Here is a 14,979-nt window from a genome sequence, read left to right as displayed (position 1 = left end):
CAGCAGTCCACAGCATGAGAATTTCCAGCAAATTAATGAAATCCCCACCCACGGAAGTTCACAAGAAGTCAGCAGAGGCTTTCTGGTGCCAAAGCACCAGGCAAAGAGCCTGCCACCCAGAGTGACCACTGACAGCCACCCAGAAATCACAAGCATCAGAGAAGGGTAGCCTGCACATTGAGACTGTTTGCCAACAGTAAAATTGGCATAGTCCAGACAGAGAATAAGATTAAATCTGACACCCTGATAAGATTATTAAAACTAGAGTTAAATTAACCAAAGCACAGACCATTGTGCATAAGTTCCTCTGTGTTGACTGCAGAGAGCTGATCTCAAAAGTCCATCAGAGTAAAGATAACTCCTCAGTTAAAGAGACATCTGTTGGTGTGACTGCTTATTATTTTGCCACCTGGCACAAATAAATGTGTAACTTGAAAAACAATAATGATGTTGTAGCTATGGTGATCTAAGCCTACACGGTAAGAAAGAATGATCCAGTTCTGGATACAGAGGTCTTTCTGTGATACAGCATAAACTACTACCTTTCCTTACAAGCCTTGATTTCTCCAAATATTCTCTTTTGGAAAATCAACTTTTAGCAATTAATAAATAAGAAGTAAACTATACAACTTTAGAGCACAATGAATTTTGTTAATGCTGACAAATGCTTTGAAATCGGTTGAGGAACTGTGGTTGTTCAAATGACATTTATTTTCCAGAAGTCCTGCACAGATGCTTTAGTTTTATAAATAGAAATCCCATTCTTCTAAAATAGATCACATTATCTGAATATACTTCTCCTTGGGAAAGGAGAAGTTCTTCAATTCCAGGACAGGGTATCTCAGCTATCAATGAAAATACACGTATGTGAGAAGTATAATATATGCTCATTAAAAAAATAGTAATAATTTATTGACTTCATGTGTTTGTTTTCATTAACTGTTTAAAATTATGAGAAACAGCAAGCATCTTGGTTTTCTCTCAATGTGTAAGAAGGGCATAAAGGAAGAGGTTTGTTGATGGCCTAAATGTGTTTTTCCTTTCTCCTTATTATTAGCAGAATTATCTCAATTTCCAAATTCAGAAATGCTGCAATGGAAGCTCAGTTACCTGGAATATGTAGAATTAGAGGACAAAGGGGGAAAGAGAGAAAATACAGGCATCAAATACGCAGTGAAGACATTCAATGGATCAGTCTGACAGCTCTGCATGTGATCTCATGGAGATGTAAAATTTATTCGGTCTCTTTATTTACAGCTGTCAGAGTTTGTCCTTAATTTAATAGCTTCCTGCTACTATTGCTCCACAGAGTAGGCAAATCAAGCTGTTGTATTTGAGAATTCCCCTCACACATATACAAGCACAAAACTCTATCAGAGTAACCTTCATTCTTCTCCTATGGACAAGTTAAAAAGACAGTAATTAGAGCCTGAAGAAATTACCGTGCAGTATCACTGCTGATTGTTGGAAAGAATCAACTGTACAACTCTGGACCATGTTGAAACTGAGGATAGAAGGACAGATAGAGTAACACTACCTCCAAAGGCCACACGGTAAATTCTATGACTGGTGAAGTATCTGGATTAGCCTAGTGCAGTATCAAGGCCGTTTCCATGTCACTGGCTGAAATGATACTTAGTGGACTCTTTCTCATGTAAGGCATCCTTCAAACAGTTGTTTTTTTAGATTTTTTTTTGCCAATTTTTGCCCCTTAACAGTGCAAGAAAGAAGATATAATAGGCAAACAGAGATGTACAGACTAGTTTGCTGAGATTAAATAACAAAAACTGAGTTGTCTTGCATAAGCATACGCTGCACGAGCAGCAACCTGTAGTTTATATTTTACACATGTTTTTCAGTCAACCACTGTATGTATTCGAAGAGAATTGCAAGTTTCCCAGCTGCATTTCGTTATGACAGACTAATTGTCTACCTGAAGTCATTCTAACCTTTCTCCAGGGGAAACATATTAGTAATATTTTTCCCTCTTATCTTTTGCTGTGACCTGAGAAACAGTATTAATACCACTGTCATAACATAGCCATTATTTACATGGAATTAAATGTTTTCTAAGCAGCCCTGAGGGTCCAGCACACAGAAGTTACATAGCATTACAGTTACAGTCTCCAGAATCCTACTTCATCTTTCAATCTTCTCCTAGAATCTCAGGCTGGTGATCATCAGTCATGTCACCCTGAGACCAAACAGTTTCTTCTGACCTCCCTGCACATCTTCACAATGGTTCTGAATTTGCATGCAGTAGCAGCAAGTAGAGGTAGTAGACAAGTAGGTTTTTTTTTTCTTTTTTCTTTTTTTTTAATGGAAGCCATGGAGTGAAATCTTAAGAACATAAAATGAGCGTTTACATGATTACCAAAGGTGTAATTATCTGTGGCTTGACCCAGAGCATCTTTGTGTTTATGACTGTTGGTACTCAATATTTTTATCAGAACCTTTTGTCTAATTTTCATTTGCAAACATTCATTTCCAGTGGTTTCTGATAGTGACATAGAATAGTGAGAAAAAGATCATAAGCTCTTTAGATACTTCAGAATCACAGTGGCATGCAGAACTTCATCTCTACAAGCACAGATTCTTGACTCTGTAGAACTGTATAGGAAAATGCTTGAAGAAGGGTCCATCCTTTATCCACCTAAGTAAGGTCTGCCCAACAGTGCAGATCCTGTGTGATACATGTAACCTACTTAGGAGTGTTTTCTGAGATAGAATGGTTTCATAAGCTTCTGCTTGTAAGGCAGTGCTGTAATATTCTGCTGGGTAGGAGAAGTGAAACTCACAAATTTTTGCTTCTGTTACCTACCTCAGTCTGTGAATTTTCCTGTTCTTAAACCAGTCAAATAACCCCTCAATTTGATCACTGTGCAAGGACTCAGAGCAGCCTTATCACTGCTCCACCTCAACATGTGGGAGCTCCCTGAACATCCCATGCCAAAATTCCTTCCCAGTCTTCAGTACCTCACAAGATCATTCTACATAGCATCCTTGGTTCCTATTATTTTTCTTTGCAGCTTGTTACTGAGTTTGTCAAGTATCTTAAATGGAAAATGTGTATCATGGTAACTGACAAATTAGTGTATGATTGATGCCCCACTCCCCTGTTTTAGGAATGCATTACTATGAAACAAGAGAAGGCTAATAAAACAGCTTGAACTCTAAGGATAACATCTCATCAGCCTATCTCTTAACCTAGATTAATGAAAGGAGGGCTGCATCAGTGTGAATGGAGTGAATGGAGGGGTGCCAGCTGTGAGCCAGTGCGTCCAGGCACTGCTGGCTCTTGCTGCCTGAGTCCTGGCAGCAGCGAGACCAGGCAAGGGTGTTTTAGCTGTCAAACTGCTTCTTGTGGTGCTGGTATAGCAACAGTTCCTCAGAAATAGCACTGCCTGAAACACACTGAGACTTAAATCAGGAAACTGAAGTTAAAGATGTAATTGTGGTGCTCGATTCTGTGTTTGTTTGCTTTGTCTATGCTCAGGCCTGTACAGAAGCACAATATAGCATCAGCCTTTCTCAAAGGAACCTGGTGTTCCTCTGGTTTTGGGAGACAGCTGTGCAGAGCTTGCAACTAATTGGTTTCCTTGAAAAAATACAAAACCACTTAAAATGAATGCATACTTTTGTGACTCGGTCCTTAGAGATAGGAATGCCAGAAACTGTTCTGCATTCTGGGGCTGAGTGTCACCACTGCTATCAATTCTTCTTAGAACTCTTATCATTTACACATCCATTAAACTTAAATTAGAAGAAATCCACTTGCTGGTCCCATTATGTTTGACCTAAATGAGAGTCCTTGGATTTGTTTAGAGGAGGAAAGGACATTTTAGTCCCTTTTTAGTGTCTCTTAAGTGCAGTATGTGTTTGCATCAGTTTTTTGGAATGTATTTACATGAATCACTAAGAAATTTCCTTTGTAAGCCTCTCAGTTGAGTGCTTGAATCTTCATGACAAAAAAAAAAAAAAAGAAAGAAAAAAGAAAACCTATCTGGAAAAGTGAAAAACTGTGTTTTAAAAATAATTGTTGTTAATACTTTTGAATTGTTTTTGTTTAAAAAAAGAAAAAAAGTTTGCACAGAAATGTGTAGCTGTCTGGATTTTATGCAGCTGTATGAAGGCATTTCCAAAGTTTCACTAGCTGAGACTGAAATCCCACCAAATCTCATTTGCTTCTGTTAGCTTCAGACCAGTTATTATACACTGTTTTGTTATGTAGTTTTGGCCTTAGAAATTATGAATCTGTGGATGAAGCATTGTTTATGTTGCCTGCTTTATAGGAATGGCAACGAACATACTCTTTCAACATAAATTTGAAGTTCTTTCTATTAAAAATTCCCAAATATAATTAGATGAAACTCCTTACTATTTATAATCCCAGCTATTACAGTCATGCCAATGGGCTCCTTTCCAGTAAATTGTTCTGTTTAGAGCAATTGGTTATAGGGATCTAGAATAGATAGTATGAAATATAAAAAGCAATGCAAACATAACTGAATCAAGAAGATTCCTGAGGTCATTTTCATGCACACTTCTGGTTAACCCCTTCTTTATTAATTATTTATTTGGATGATTCCTTAATTTAAATGTGTAATTTTCACTCAGTATCAGTGAAATTTAATAATTAGAGAAGGAGAAGGTCAGACTGCCTATTCAGAAATTTGGTCACTGGATTTCTAAGCAACAGAAGACATGGTTATAATAATTATTATATTATATATATATATATATAATATATATAATAATTATATAATACACTTCCTAGCTAAACCAAAAGGTCAAAATTAGCAATTTTTAAAGAACTTTAGAGACACTCAGTACACTCTTTATAGTAATCACAGTAATGAAAGACAGCGTTAGATTTAGTGGATACCATAGAGAATATAATTTATGGTTACAACTTGGTGTCTGTAACAGCAGAAATGCAGACTGAAGCTGGGCGAGAATATAAGAATTAGCAAGGTCAGTAATAAAACAAAAGTTGTAGCTAGGGACCAACAGCCAAAGCCTATTGCAAAGGCAGCCTGTAACCACATTTTTGCTGTTATGACAACTGTAAAACCATTTTCGTTGCGGTGAACTTGGATTTGCTGTGGAACTATGTGGGTTCAAACAAATAATCATTTTCAATGACTCTTTTGGGTTGTGTTTGTTTTTTGCTTGTTTGTTTGTTTCTGTGGTATGGATAGCATTTAACTGGAGGCCTTTGGATGTGCATTTAGTTTTAGTCCAGGTCTCTGACTGACAGTGACATCTTATTATCCAGAGAAACTAGCTGCAGCCCCGTGAGGCATAGGCTGCCGATGTAATGGAAGGCATCTGTTACAGCATATTGGACCTTGCTGTAACTGTGTTCAAAATCTGAACTAAGCTTCCTTCTTTTCACATATGGACGTTCTTTTTCTCTCGCTATGTTCCAGGGTCTTTATGTCTTTGTTGTATATTTCATCCTGCACAATCAACTGTGTTGTCCTGTGAAAGCAAGTTACACTGTAGACATGAACGGACATAGCACTCCAGGATCTGCTTTCTTCACTCACGGCAGTGGTTTGCCAGCTGCAGGGGGAGAGATCAGCAAGTCTACTCAGAACCTCATCAGTGCTATGGAAGAGGTAACAATACTCCATAGTTATTGCATGTGTTAAAAATCTACTTTTAAATGGTAATGCTGAAGTGAATGAGATGATAATTATAGCAGTTCCTCTTTTTCCTTTCTTTCCTTCTTTCTTTCCTTCTTTCTTTCCTTCTTTCCTTCTTTCTTTCCTTCTTTCTTTCCTTCTTTCCTTCTTTCTTTCCTTCTTTCCTTCTTTCTTTCCTTCTTTCTTTCTTTCCTTCTTTCTTTCCTTCTTTCTTTCTTTCCTTCTTTCTTTCTTTCTTTCTTTCTTTCTTTCTTTCTTTCTTTCTTTCTTTCTTTCTTTCTTTCTTTCTTTCTTTCTTTCTTTCTTTCTTTCTTTCTTTCTTTCTTTCCCTGAGTGTGTATGGGAGAAAAGTTTCCTTTTGCTGTAAAAAAATATTATCCTTGGCCATGACTATATTCTTGGAACATACAACTCAATGGCACCATCCCATCTGGGGAATTTGTCTTTCTACTTGTGTGTTTAATTTGCTACAGAGGTTCGTTAAAGTGCTGTCAGAAGTAGGACATGAGAAACAAAAATGTCAGGATTATTCTTTCAACTAGCTATGGGTCTTAAGATGAGTTCTAAGTTTTGAATTTCACAAGGGTCATGCTCTGTTAATTTTGAGAGAGATTATTTTCAATCTCGTCATTTCTGGAACTGGAATGCTGCCAGTATCTACTTTTTACTATCTGTAGTAAACCAAGGTGACTTTTGATGCTATGTATGTTTGCTGAGTGTTGATGAAGAAGATTCCAGCTGATTTAATGGAATTGAAATATTTCAAAGGATCATGTCAGCTCTAGTAATACTTTCTGTGGAAACCAAGATGCTCTACTGTGTCTGTTTTATCCATTTCTCTGCTTGCTCAACTGTAAGTTTGTCAGGGTGTTAAAGCTCCTTCAGCTGCCTCTTGGCAGACTGCTGTTGATTGGACATCTCAAAATGTCACTTCAGGTGGTTCCTGACTCTCTGGAATAGTGGACAGCATAGCTTCTCAGCTTCATGAAGCAATCTTTTATGTTCTTGTCTCTCAAACAATGGGTGAGCAATAACGCCAAGAAAATGTATTTTGATTGTCATAAAATATATGAGTTTAGAGCTCAGAGCTTTGGCTTTGCACCACAGTTATGGAGGAGATAGACTCTAAAAATTAAAAAATTTTAAAAAGTTAAAAATTAAAAAGTAAACCTTTTTGTCATGAACTGAAATTGTGATTTTTATTTTTATTTTATTTATTTATTTATTTATTCGGTGCGTGTGTGGCTTCACTTTAAAATGAAGTAGTGGATGAAATATAGCAAAGTTGCTATCATAGCTGTAGGGCTGCACACCAACACCTTCAAAGATTGATAAATGACTTTAAGAGATTGTATTGGTAGATCCTAAAAAGCAACAAGTTGACAGCAGCAAATCATCAAATGCAAAGTAATGCTGATTTGTGGCTGTAGGAGGAAGAGGTAGGCTCCAGCAAAGGAAGAAGCAGTGGTGAGAGGAGAGTCACAGAGCATCTTTTGGCTGGAAACACTCAGTGCTTTTACTTAAAAGTTCTCTATACCAGGGGCTGTACATACAGAAAGAGGAAAATGTTTTTAAAATTTTGAGACGTGTAAGGCAGGTTGTAGTAAGCACAAGGTTAAATGACTTGTTTTCAGTACATACATACACTTATGTATGTATGCGTGTATTTAAATTAAGCTGCCTAATTCAGTACAGAAATGACTGAATAGCTGGCTCTAAATCTGATTTTGAATTCAGTTCTGGTTATAGATTCTAGTCTGTTATTTCAAGATAGCAGTCGTGTAAGTTATTTTTAAAGTGTAGATTTTATGATTACTGCGTTTGTGTCTTTTTAAACTCTACAGGTGCCAGCAGACTGGGAGAGAGCATCTTTGCAGCCTGCTAGTCAAGCTAGTTCTGCCTTTAAGCAGAGTCCACAAAATGGCAATGTTTTCCACCCTTCTGGAGGATTTAGTAACAGCTCCCTGGTTGCGGATGAGGAATCACAGGAGTTTGATGACCTAATATTTGCATTAAAGACTGGTGAGTGATTGCTCTCCTTGTTCCTCAGACTGTTACGTTGTTCTTCACTCTAATGGTGTCACCATTTCATGAGATCCAATTACTGTTAATTTAATCTGATTACCATTGAAAATATGAGCTGGAAAGTTTTGGCTTGGTCTGCTATTCTGTGGGCTAAAAATATTGTGCAGACTATTTAAAATAACAGAGAAGGACTATGCAAAAATAGGTTTTAAGTCATGATAATTCACAGACATACAGAATATAGCAGCAGATTAGAGGCTCTGACATTTTTTCACAAGTTCATAAAAAGCTAACTTGCTGCATTTAGATATTAGCCATCTTTTTTCCTGTTCCTTTCTTTTTTGAGTTGATGTATAGAGTATGCTATTGCCTGTCTTTATTTTATATACATATATTTGTAAGAAAAAGCATAAATTCATAAATAACATACAAGTGTAAGAAAAATACTTGTATTTCACAGTGTCAAAAATACATTTGTGCCTGAAGCTTGCATACACTGTAAAAAATAAGCTAGATAGATTTCTGCCTAAATATAACAGCCAACTCTGATGAGCTCACCATGTTGCTGAATAACAGAGCTTCGGGGAGGGCACCCTAGATGTCTACACTCAAGCTACACCTGTGAAAAAAAGCATTTGTGGTCAAAGTCTTCTCAATGTTCTTAGAGTTCAAGTCTTTAAAATTCCCAGCTTTACCCTCACTGTAGTATTACTTTTCTACTTTCTCACCCAGTCCACCAATGAAATCTGAGTTTATTCAAATGGTGACATAAATAGGCAGCCAGGGATGGCCTTCGCTTTCAAACGTGAACGCATAAGCTTAGAACTGCAAACCCTTTTTTAAATGTCTAACTTTCCATTTTTTTTACTCCTTCCAGAATATTTTGAAGGAAACTAAGTCATTCATAGGATGTTAATGCCATAGGAGACCATTTAAATGTAACCTCCCAACTGTTGCATATGGGGTTTGCTGCTTGAGCAACTCAGTTGACATCAGCTGGCCTGTTCACTGGGATAAACTCTGTGCACTGTGGAAGACTGAACATTAAATCACAAAGAGCAATCTAGGCGACAACAGTAGTTGAAAGTGATGGTTAACGTAACACACCACAACCCTTTTTAGGATTGGTTTTTTTTTTTTTTTTTTTTTGTATAAATCTTCAAGTTCCATCCTCACTTATTTACCGTCCTATGGAAAGAAGTAATTTCAAACAAGGTTTTTTTTTTTTTTTTTTTTTTTTCCTAACTTTTACTATTGTTTTCTCTAGAATTTACATTAGTCTTATCATTTGTTCCTTTTGAAGCTTGTAAGATTTGAACTTGGGACCTCAGGGCACTGTCAGGGAAAAACTTTTGTTTACGTCACTTGTTCAAGTAGAACCTGTACCTTTTGCATCAACACCTGTTCTCAAGCCCAAACTGTTACAGGGGTACAACTCCCCAATTTCTAAGAAAAAACTAGTCCCGTCCTGTTTAAGCCCCACATACACTTGAACAAACCAAACTAAAGAGGAGGTACTGAGGTTAGAATTGCTTTAACCACCAAAGTAAATGTTTATCAGCTACTGCCTTAGATACAAGCTGCAGCTCAACATGTGCTTTAAACCAAGACATGTGAGTTTCTCTAAAAATGGAAATCATTGCTGTTTTGTTTCTACCTCTCCGATCAAGTGTATGGCTAATGAATCAAGGTGCTTTGACAGCATGAGAGACAACATCAAGACAATGAAAAGGAACAAGAGGTGATATAAAGCGAGATTTCTTCTCTGCGTTTCAAGATAGGCTTCAGCTGTTACTACATGCACTGAGCTGAAGGAAATTTTATGATAGGTTTAAGCTAGCAGCCACTGATGGAAGCCAGTCCCCTCTGCCTACACATTTCTTCTTCCTCCCTTGCATCATTAGTTGTTCTCACATGAAACCGCAGAGGCACAGGTCAGAGAGTTCTCCTCGCCTTCCTCACCCCACCCTCTTCCTCTCCTCCAGCCGCTCCACGCTGTCAGTCTGATGCTTGCTTACACCAGTTCCAGCTCAAAGCAGCAGCCCAGCACCAAATAGACTCAAACGTATCAGCAGCAAAGATGCCCGTATGTAGTTCTCCTCCACCTTCATAGTCCATGCTTTAGTTCAGCTGCATATTCCTTGTCTGGAAAAAGAAAAGCTCCTGGGAGAGTGGAGGAAGGGTGCTTTTTGCACCGTATCAGCTGTTTTTATCATTCCTGAACTGAAAGTGTGGCTCATGGGGATAGAGGTAAAAGAGAAATGCTTGCTCTGCTGTTCCTTGAATTTTACCTCTAATAAGCAGAAATAGACACCTTCATTATCTGTCATTCCCTAAAACTGTCAATCTGTAACCAAATTCAGCCTTAGCTGTGATAAAATATTAGCTCCTACTCTGTAGGCTGGCTGAGGATCAGCATTGATTAGCAGAGGAATATGTAGAAATGCCTTTATGCCTCTCTGCATTTCATCTGTCCTTTCTGCTTATGTAGTTTGGAGCTGTCTGAAGGTTACTTTAATTTGTGCTCAGTGCTTGCAGACCTGACGTTTGCTCTGGCAGCCAAGATCAGTGAGAAAGAGGGTGCAATCATAGGTCTGTTTAGCTGTCAGCAAAGCTAAAATCTCATTCCTGTCATCCTGCTTCACTCTTGCACTGCAATTGGCCACACTGTGTGATGTTAATAAAAGATGGCTGAAATTGTATAGCTTAAAAACCATCACAGAAACCTCCACTGCACAACTTTCTTCTTGCCTTGCAATGGTTTAGTTATTTGCAGTTGGCAGCGCAGCTGCACAAATAGATGCACTGGCACACTTTACCTGATTGCTAAAGAGACGTGTGGCAGAACTATGCACTTAGCCCTTGGTTCCGTAATCATTAATGCTGGACCACATTACAGATTAACCTGGAATATGGACTGGATCATAGGAAGGCAGACAGCTGTGTCTCTGACTAATTAGGTACACAACAATGTGCTGTTTGTATCCAGCTTTTATGCTAATGTTACACAAACCTTGCATCATACAGACACAGATTTTTTTATGTGGTGCAAATAGTCTATAAGATGGACTTGTTCTGTCACTAAAGTCATAATTTCTTATTAATTTTTTATTGCTAATTGCACTAATTAACTTTTAAAATGTTATAATTTTGAACCAGATCTTTTTTTGCCTCTTCTTTTGTCTCTATCAGTAGATGATTTAATGTGACAGTTGCCTTTCTGATCGTCAGAGTTGTATGTTGCAGACATCTAGGCTAAAGCCCACTATAAGATGGTGTTCTGGGGAATTCTGTGCTAGTTAGGTCTCGAGAGATAAAAACTGAGCCCACTGAAAAAAAATAGATGGAATCTCCAAACAGCAGTCTGTCCATCAGCTTTGCTCCACTGCGTAAATATCATAAATGCATGACAGCTTAACTGGTCTCTTATCTTCCGTCCATGTTTCCACCACAGATGCTCTTGTTCCCCCCCCTTCCATGATGCACAATACTAAACCAAACCATTCTATTTCAAAACAGGACAAAATCTCTGAAAGAGGCTCTAAGCCCTCCCCTGTCCTGACTGACGACTCACCTGTGTAACAAGTTGCTTGCAAAGATATTTATGGGTCAGAGCTGGGAATACCAGCCTAGCACATAGCACTTTCCAAATATGTATCAGAGTATCGACAGAGCATTTTTCTAATGCACCTTATACATTCAACATAAATTATGATTAATTTTGGAAACAATATAGAAGTGCTTATGACACAGAAACCTCCCCCAAGATATAATGACTACAGTTATTACAAAACAAACCACATCTCATTTAAAGTGCTTCAGTGAAAGTAAATGGTAACAACTGTAGTTTCAGTGCACGTAGGCATGCACTTATAGTCTTTCAACCAGCAGATGTCACTGGAGGGATCTTGCTGATTTTGCAAAGCTCAGTGACTTCTCAATTTCTAGCTAGACCTGTGATACAAAAACAAAGGCCTCGGTTTTTTTTTGTTTTTTTGTTTTTTTGCTTTTTTTTTGCTTTTTTTTGGTGATGTAGTTCCTTCAAACTGGGGAAAAGTAATACTGCCAGCTACCCAGTACCAGCATCTCTAAGGGAGTACATGCATTTTTGGATAGGATTATGTTTAAATTCTCCTCTAATCTGAGGACAAGCTGAACCTATGAACTCTCTGAAACTCCATCATGTAAACAGTTGTACCCTTCCCCGCCAGTTAGTTGTTTGGTGAGCCTGTATCCTGGTTACACCTCAGTTCTCATTCCTAAAAAGGATCAGCTCTTAAATAGTTTGTCTTTGTATCAGCAGCTGAACAGGGCTGTTGTAAACCCCAAGTAGTCTGCTCCAGTCTCAGGTTTACCAAATCCCTGATAAGAATGTCCTTAACGACAAAAAATCCCTTCTTAACTCCCCACGAAGCACGCACACATGAAATTTCAGAATAAGTGTGGTACATTAGCAGATTAGTCTTGTATCTGATCTTTCTATAGTAACCAGCACAAGATTCTTCTAGAAACCTCATACTGAATAATTGCAGTATAACCACCAGTAAGACAAATGTGTTTCTAACCCTGTTCAGTTCTATATTCGCCTTAAAATCATCAGCATGAATGTTCTTGGACATATAAAAAGAAAATTTTGTAGTATAACATCAAAAGTTTTCAGTCATGTCTTTTTCCATTTTTGACATCTGTGTCCTTTTTAGCCAAAATAAGTCTTTCTATGGAGTTCCAATGTTAATGATGCTAAATAAGAATTTTTGTTTCTTCCCTTAAAGTACCTTATTTATGTCACAGTTATCACCTTGTCCTTCTGTCACCAAATGGCAAATACAGCAGTCAGATTTATCTTCTCTATTACACTCATGTTTCCGTTCTAAAGCAAACAGTTTTAGAGAAGATAAGAAAAAAACAAATAATTTGCTCATGCAATTGTTGTTTTTCCCAGGACTTTGAAACAGCTTTTAGTCATTAGGACTGTAATTTGATGAAAAGGTTAAATATGCATGTAAATTTAAATGAGTAAGTGTGGTTTAATTATCTTTGGTACACTTATTAACAAGATTTGTAATGATTCAGACCCTAAACTTCTCGCCTTTATTACAATATCAATCCATCTATATCTCCTTATTCCTACCATGGTCTGACAGTAGTTGCTGGTTTTTAAAGAGCTTGGGTCATACAAAACCAAGCTTGGGTCTCCTCTGAGAGATGTGGTTGAATGCACTTTCTCCACAAGACCCAAACACCAGAACAGAGTGAGGTGGAAACCCTGGAATGTCAGCTGAGACAGAAAAAAGAAATTCATTGTACACAGACATCTCTGAAGTTGTGTTTTAGTATGAAAATGGAAATCATTGCCTCCCCTGGCATACCCTGTTCAGGGCTTGTTGTGCCAAGTATCATTGCTCTGCAACTCCCTTTAACTGAGTGTAATTATAGATCTACTTCTGCCTGAAATGAATAACTTTCCTAGTTATTTGTAAGTGGCATTACTGGAAGACCATCAGTGCCTGAATGCACTGGTGTGTAGCTCTGAGCTGTACAGCCCAAAATGTAAAGCCCAGATGATCTGAACACTAACACAACCCAAGTATTTTTTAGGATTCACTCTACAACACAAAGACAGGAGGAATGGGAAATGCAATGGAATTTGTAGTCCCAACTGATGTTCTGTGAAGTAGTCTGTAAAAATGCTCTTTTCATAAGAAGTAGTGCAGGTATCTGTATTTCACACTACACAAATGAGAGAGAAAAAAAGGAAGCAGCTGGGTAGCAGAACTCCTCTGACAAAAAGTTGGAGAAGGTGGTCTCCAGAGGTCTCTTCCAGACATGTTGTGGAAGTTTCCATTGTCCAAAGGCTAGTATTCTCACGCAGCAGAAGGAAAACACCATACACCAGCTTGTGCCAAACGTGGATTTAAAAAATATTTATTCAGCTTATTTTCTCATGTTGAAATTACAATCTTATTAAAACAACTGGAGTTATAATTTAACAGGGAAATTATATCATTAAAAGTCAATTCTTCATGAAACTATCCTTGGAAATACCAGACTCTTAACAGCCAGTCCATGAACCCATGAACCTAAAACAGGCTTTGATTTATGTTCGTATGATTTCAAGGCAACTGCTAATAGCTGTTGTGCCATTTCTTAGGGGAAGTGACTGACAGTGGAATTGTAAAAAGAGTATCTGGGGGCTACAAAATTACAACAGATAATGTTATAATCTGAGTATTCGGAATTGTTGACCAATACCAGACAGCTGGTCATGATGTTGTATAGTTTCAAAGAACTTCAAGTCAGAATTAAGCAGAGCAGCCCTGTAAAAGGGCACAATGTCACTGTTTCTGTCTCAAGACCCAATCCTCTCTGATTCTTAAGAGTTTTTTGTCTTCTCTGTTTTAGGTGCTGGTCTCAGCGTCAGTGACAATGAATCTTGCCATGGCAGCCAGGACGGGGGTAGCATGGCAAACTCTCAGATTGTTGAGCTTAGAAGAATCCCCATAGCAGACACCCATCTCTAACTCTACTGCTTGCTCATTTTCCTTTGTTTCCTTTTTTTTTAATTTCAGTTCAAGCCCACGTACTTCTTTATCTGTACTTCCCTTTGCAAGAAAACACTGTATGAAACTGTAGTAAAATGCTGTGAGCTGTACTGAGCGCTTAACAAAGGATGTTGGTTTGAGTTTTTGTATTTCAGAAAATAAACTGTAGGTTTTTTTACAGTGAGCATCAATAGATTCAGTGTCATTCGGCCTAGATCTGTATCATGTAGTGAGATGATGTATTTCATGTACTGTAGCTTTTTTAATTAACCTGTATGTGTAACACTGATTAATAAAAGCAATAGAGTCCATTTGATACAACCAAGCCTGTTATTTCTCCTGGCTGCTTGTGGAGCTGGAAGGTGATACAGACAGAAAGGCGTTTTAACTGAAGAGTTCTCAGTTTCCTACACTGTACTGTTCTGGTTGGCTTTAAAGTACCCAAATCTGCGGTCTTTGCAAATAAAGGTGGTCTTGACCACATTCTGTCCTGATAAAATATGTGATGATCTTTAACAAACAGGGAAGGGAAGACGAAGAAAAACTAATAGTGAAATGACTAAAAGGCCATTCCAAGGTGTGTGCACGCTGCTGATTGCATTAGCTTGCTATTTTCTTAGTGTTGAATTCTCATCTTCTCCTTGCAGGTAGAAATAAGGGAGGAGTTCTAGAGAGTTGAATTTTCTGTCAGTTTCATGAGAGCCACACGTGTAGCCTTCCTCTGATGGAAGTCTTACATTATTCACAGAGTTAGATCAGTA

The 14,979-nt window shown here is 37.9% G+C and overlaps 1 protein-coding gene across 1 annotated transcript in view; it reads left to right on the top strand.

Moving 5' to 3' along the window:
- ADGRV1 (adhesion G protein-coupled receptor V1) overlaps positions 1–14,752 on the top strand; it is a 247,086-nt gene extending 232,334 nt beyond the window's left edge. The window contains exons 89-91 of the mRNA XM_031607653.2: positions 5,433–5,624; positions 7,496–7,673; positions 14,079–14,752. Coding sequence (XP_031463513.2) covers positions 5,433–5,624; positions 7,496–7,673; positions 14,079–14,197 — 489 coding nt within the window. The 3' untranslated portion in view covers positions 14,198–14,752. The remainder of the gene's footprint in view (positions 1–5,432; positions 5,625–7,495; positions 7,674–14,078) is intronic.
- Positions 14,753–14,979: the final 227 nt, after the last annotated feature.

Source organism: Phasianus colchicus, chromosome Z, assembly GCF_987193195.1.
Source record: "Phasianus colchicus chromosome Z, bPhaCol1.hap1.1, whole genome shotgun sequence".
NCBI classification, from domain to species: Eukaryota; Metazoa; Chordata; class Aves; order Galliformes; family Phasianidae; genus Phasianus; species Phasianus colchicus.
Note: the sequence above shows the minus strand (reverse complement) of the source record. Positions and strands in the feature narration are given on the sequence as shown.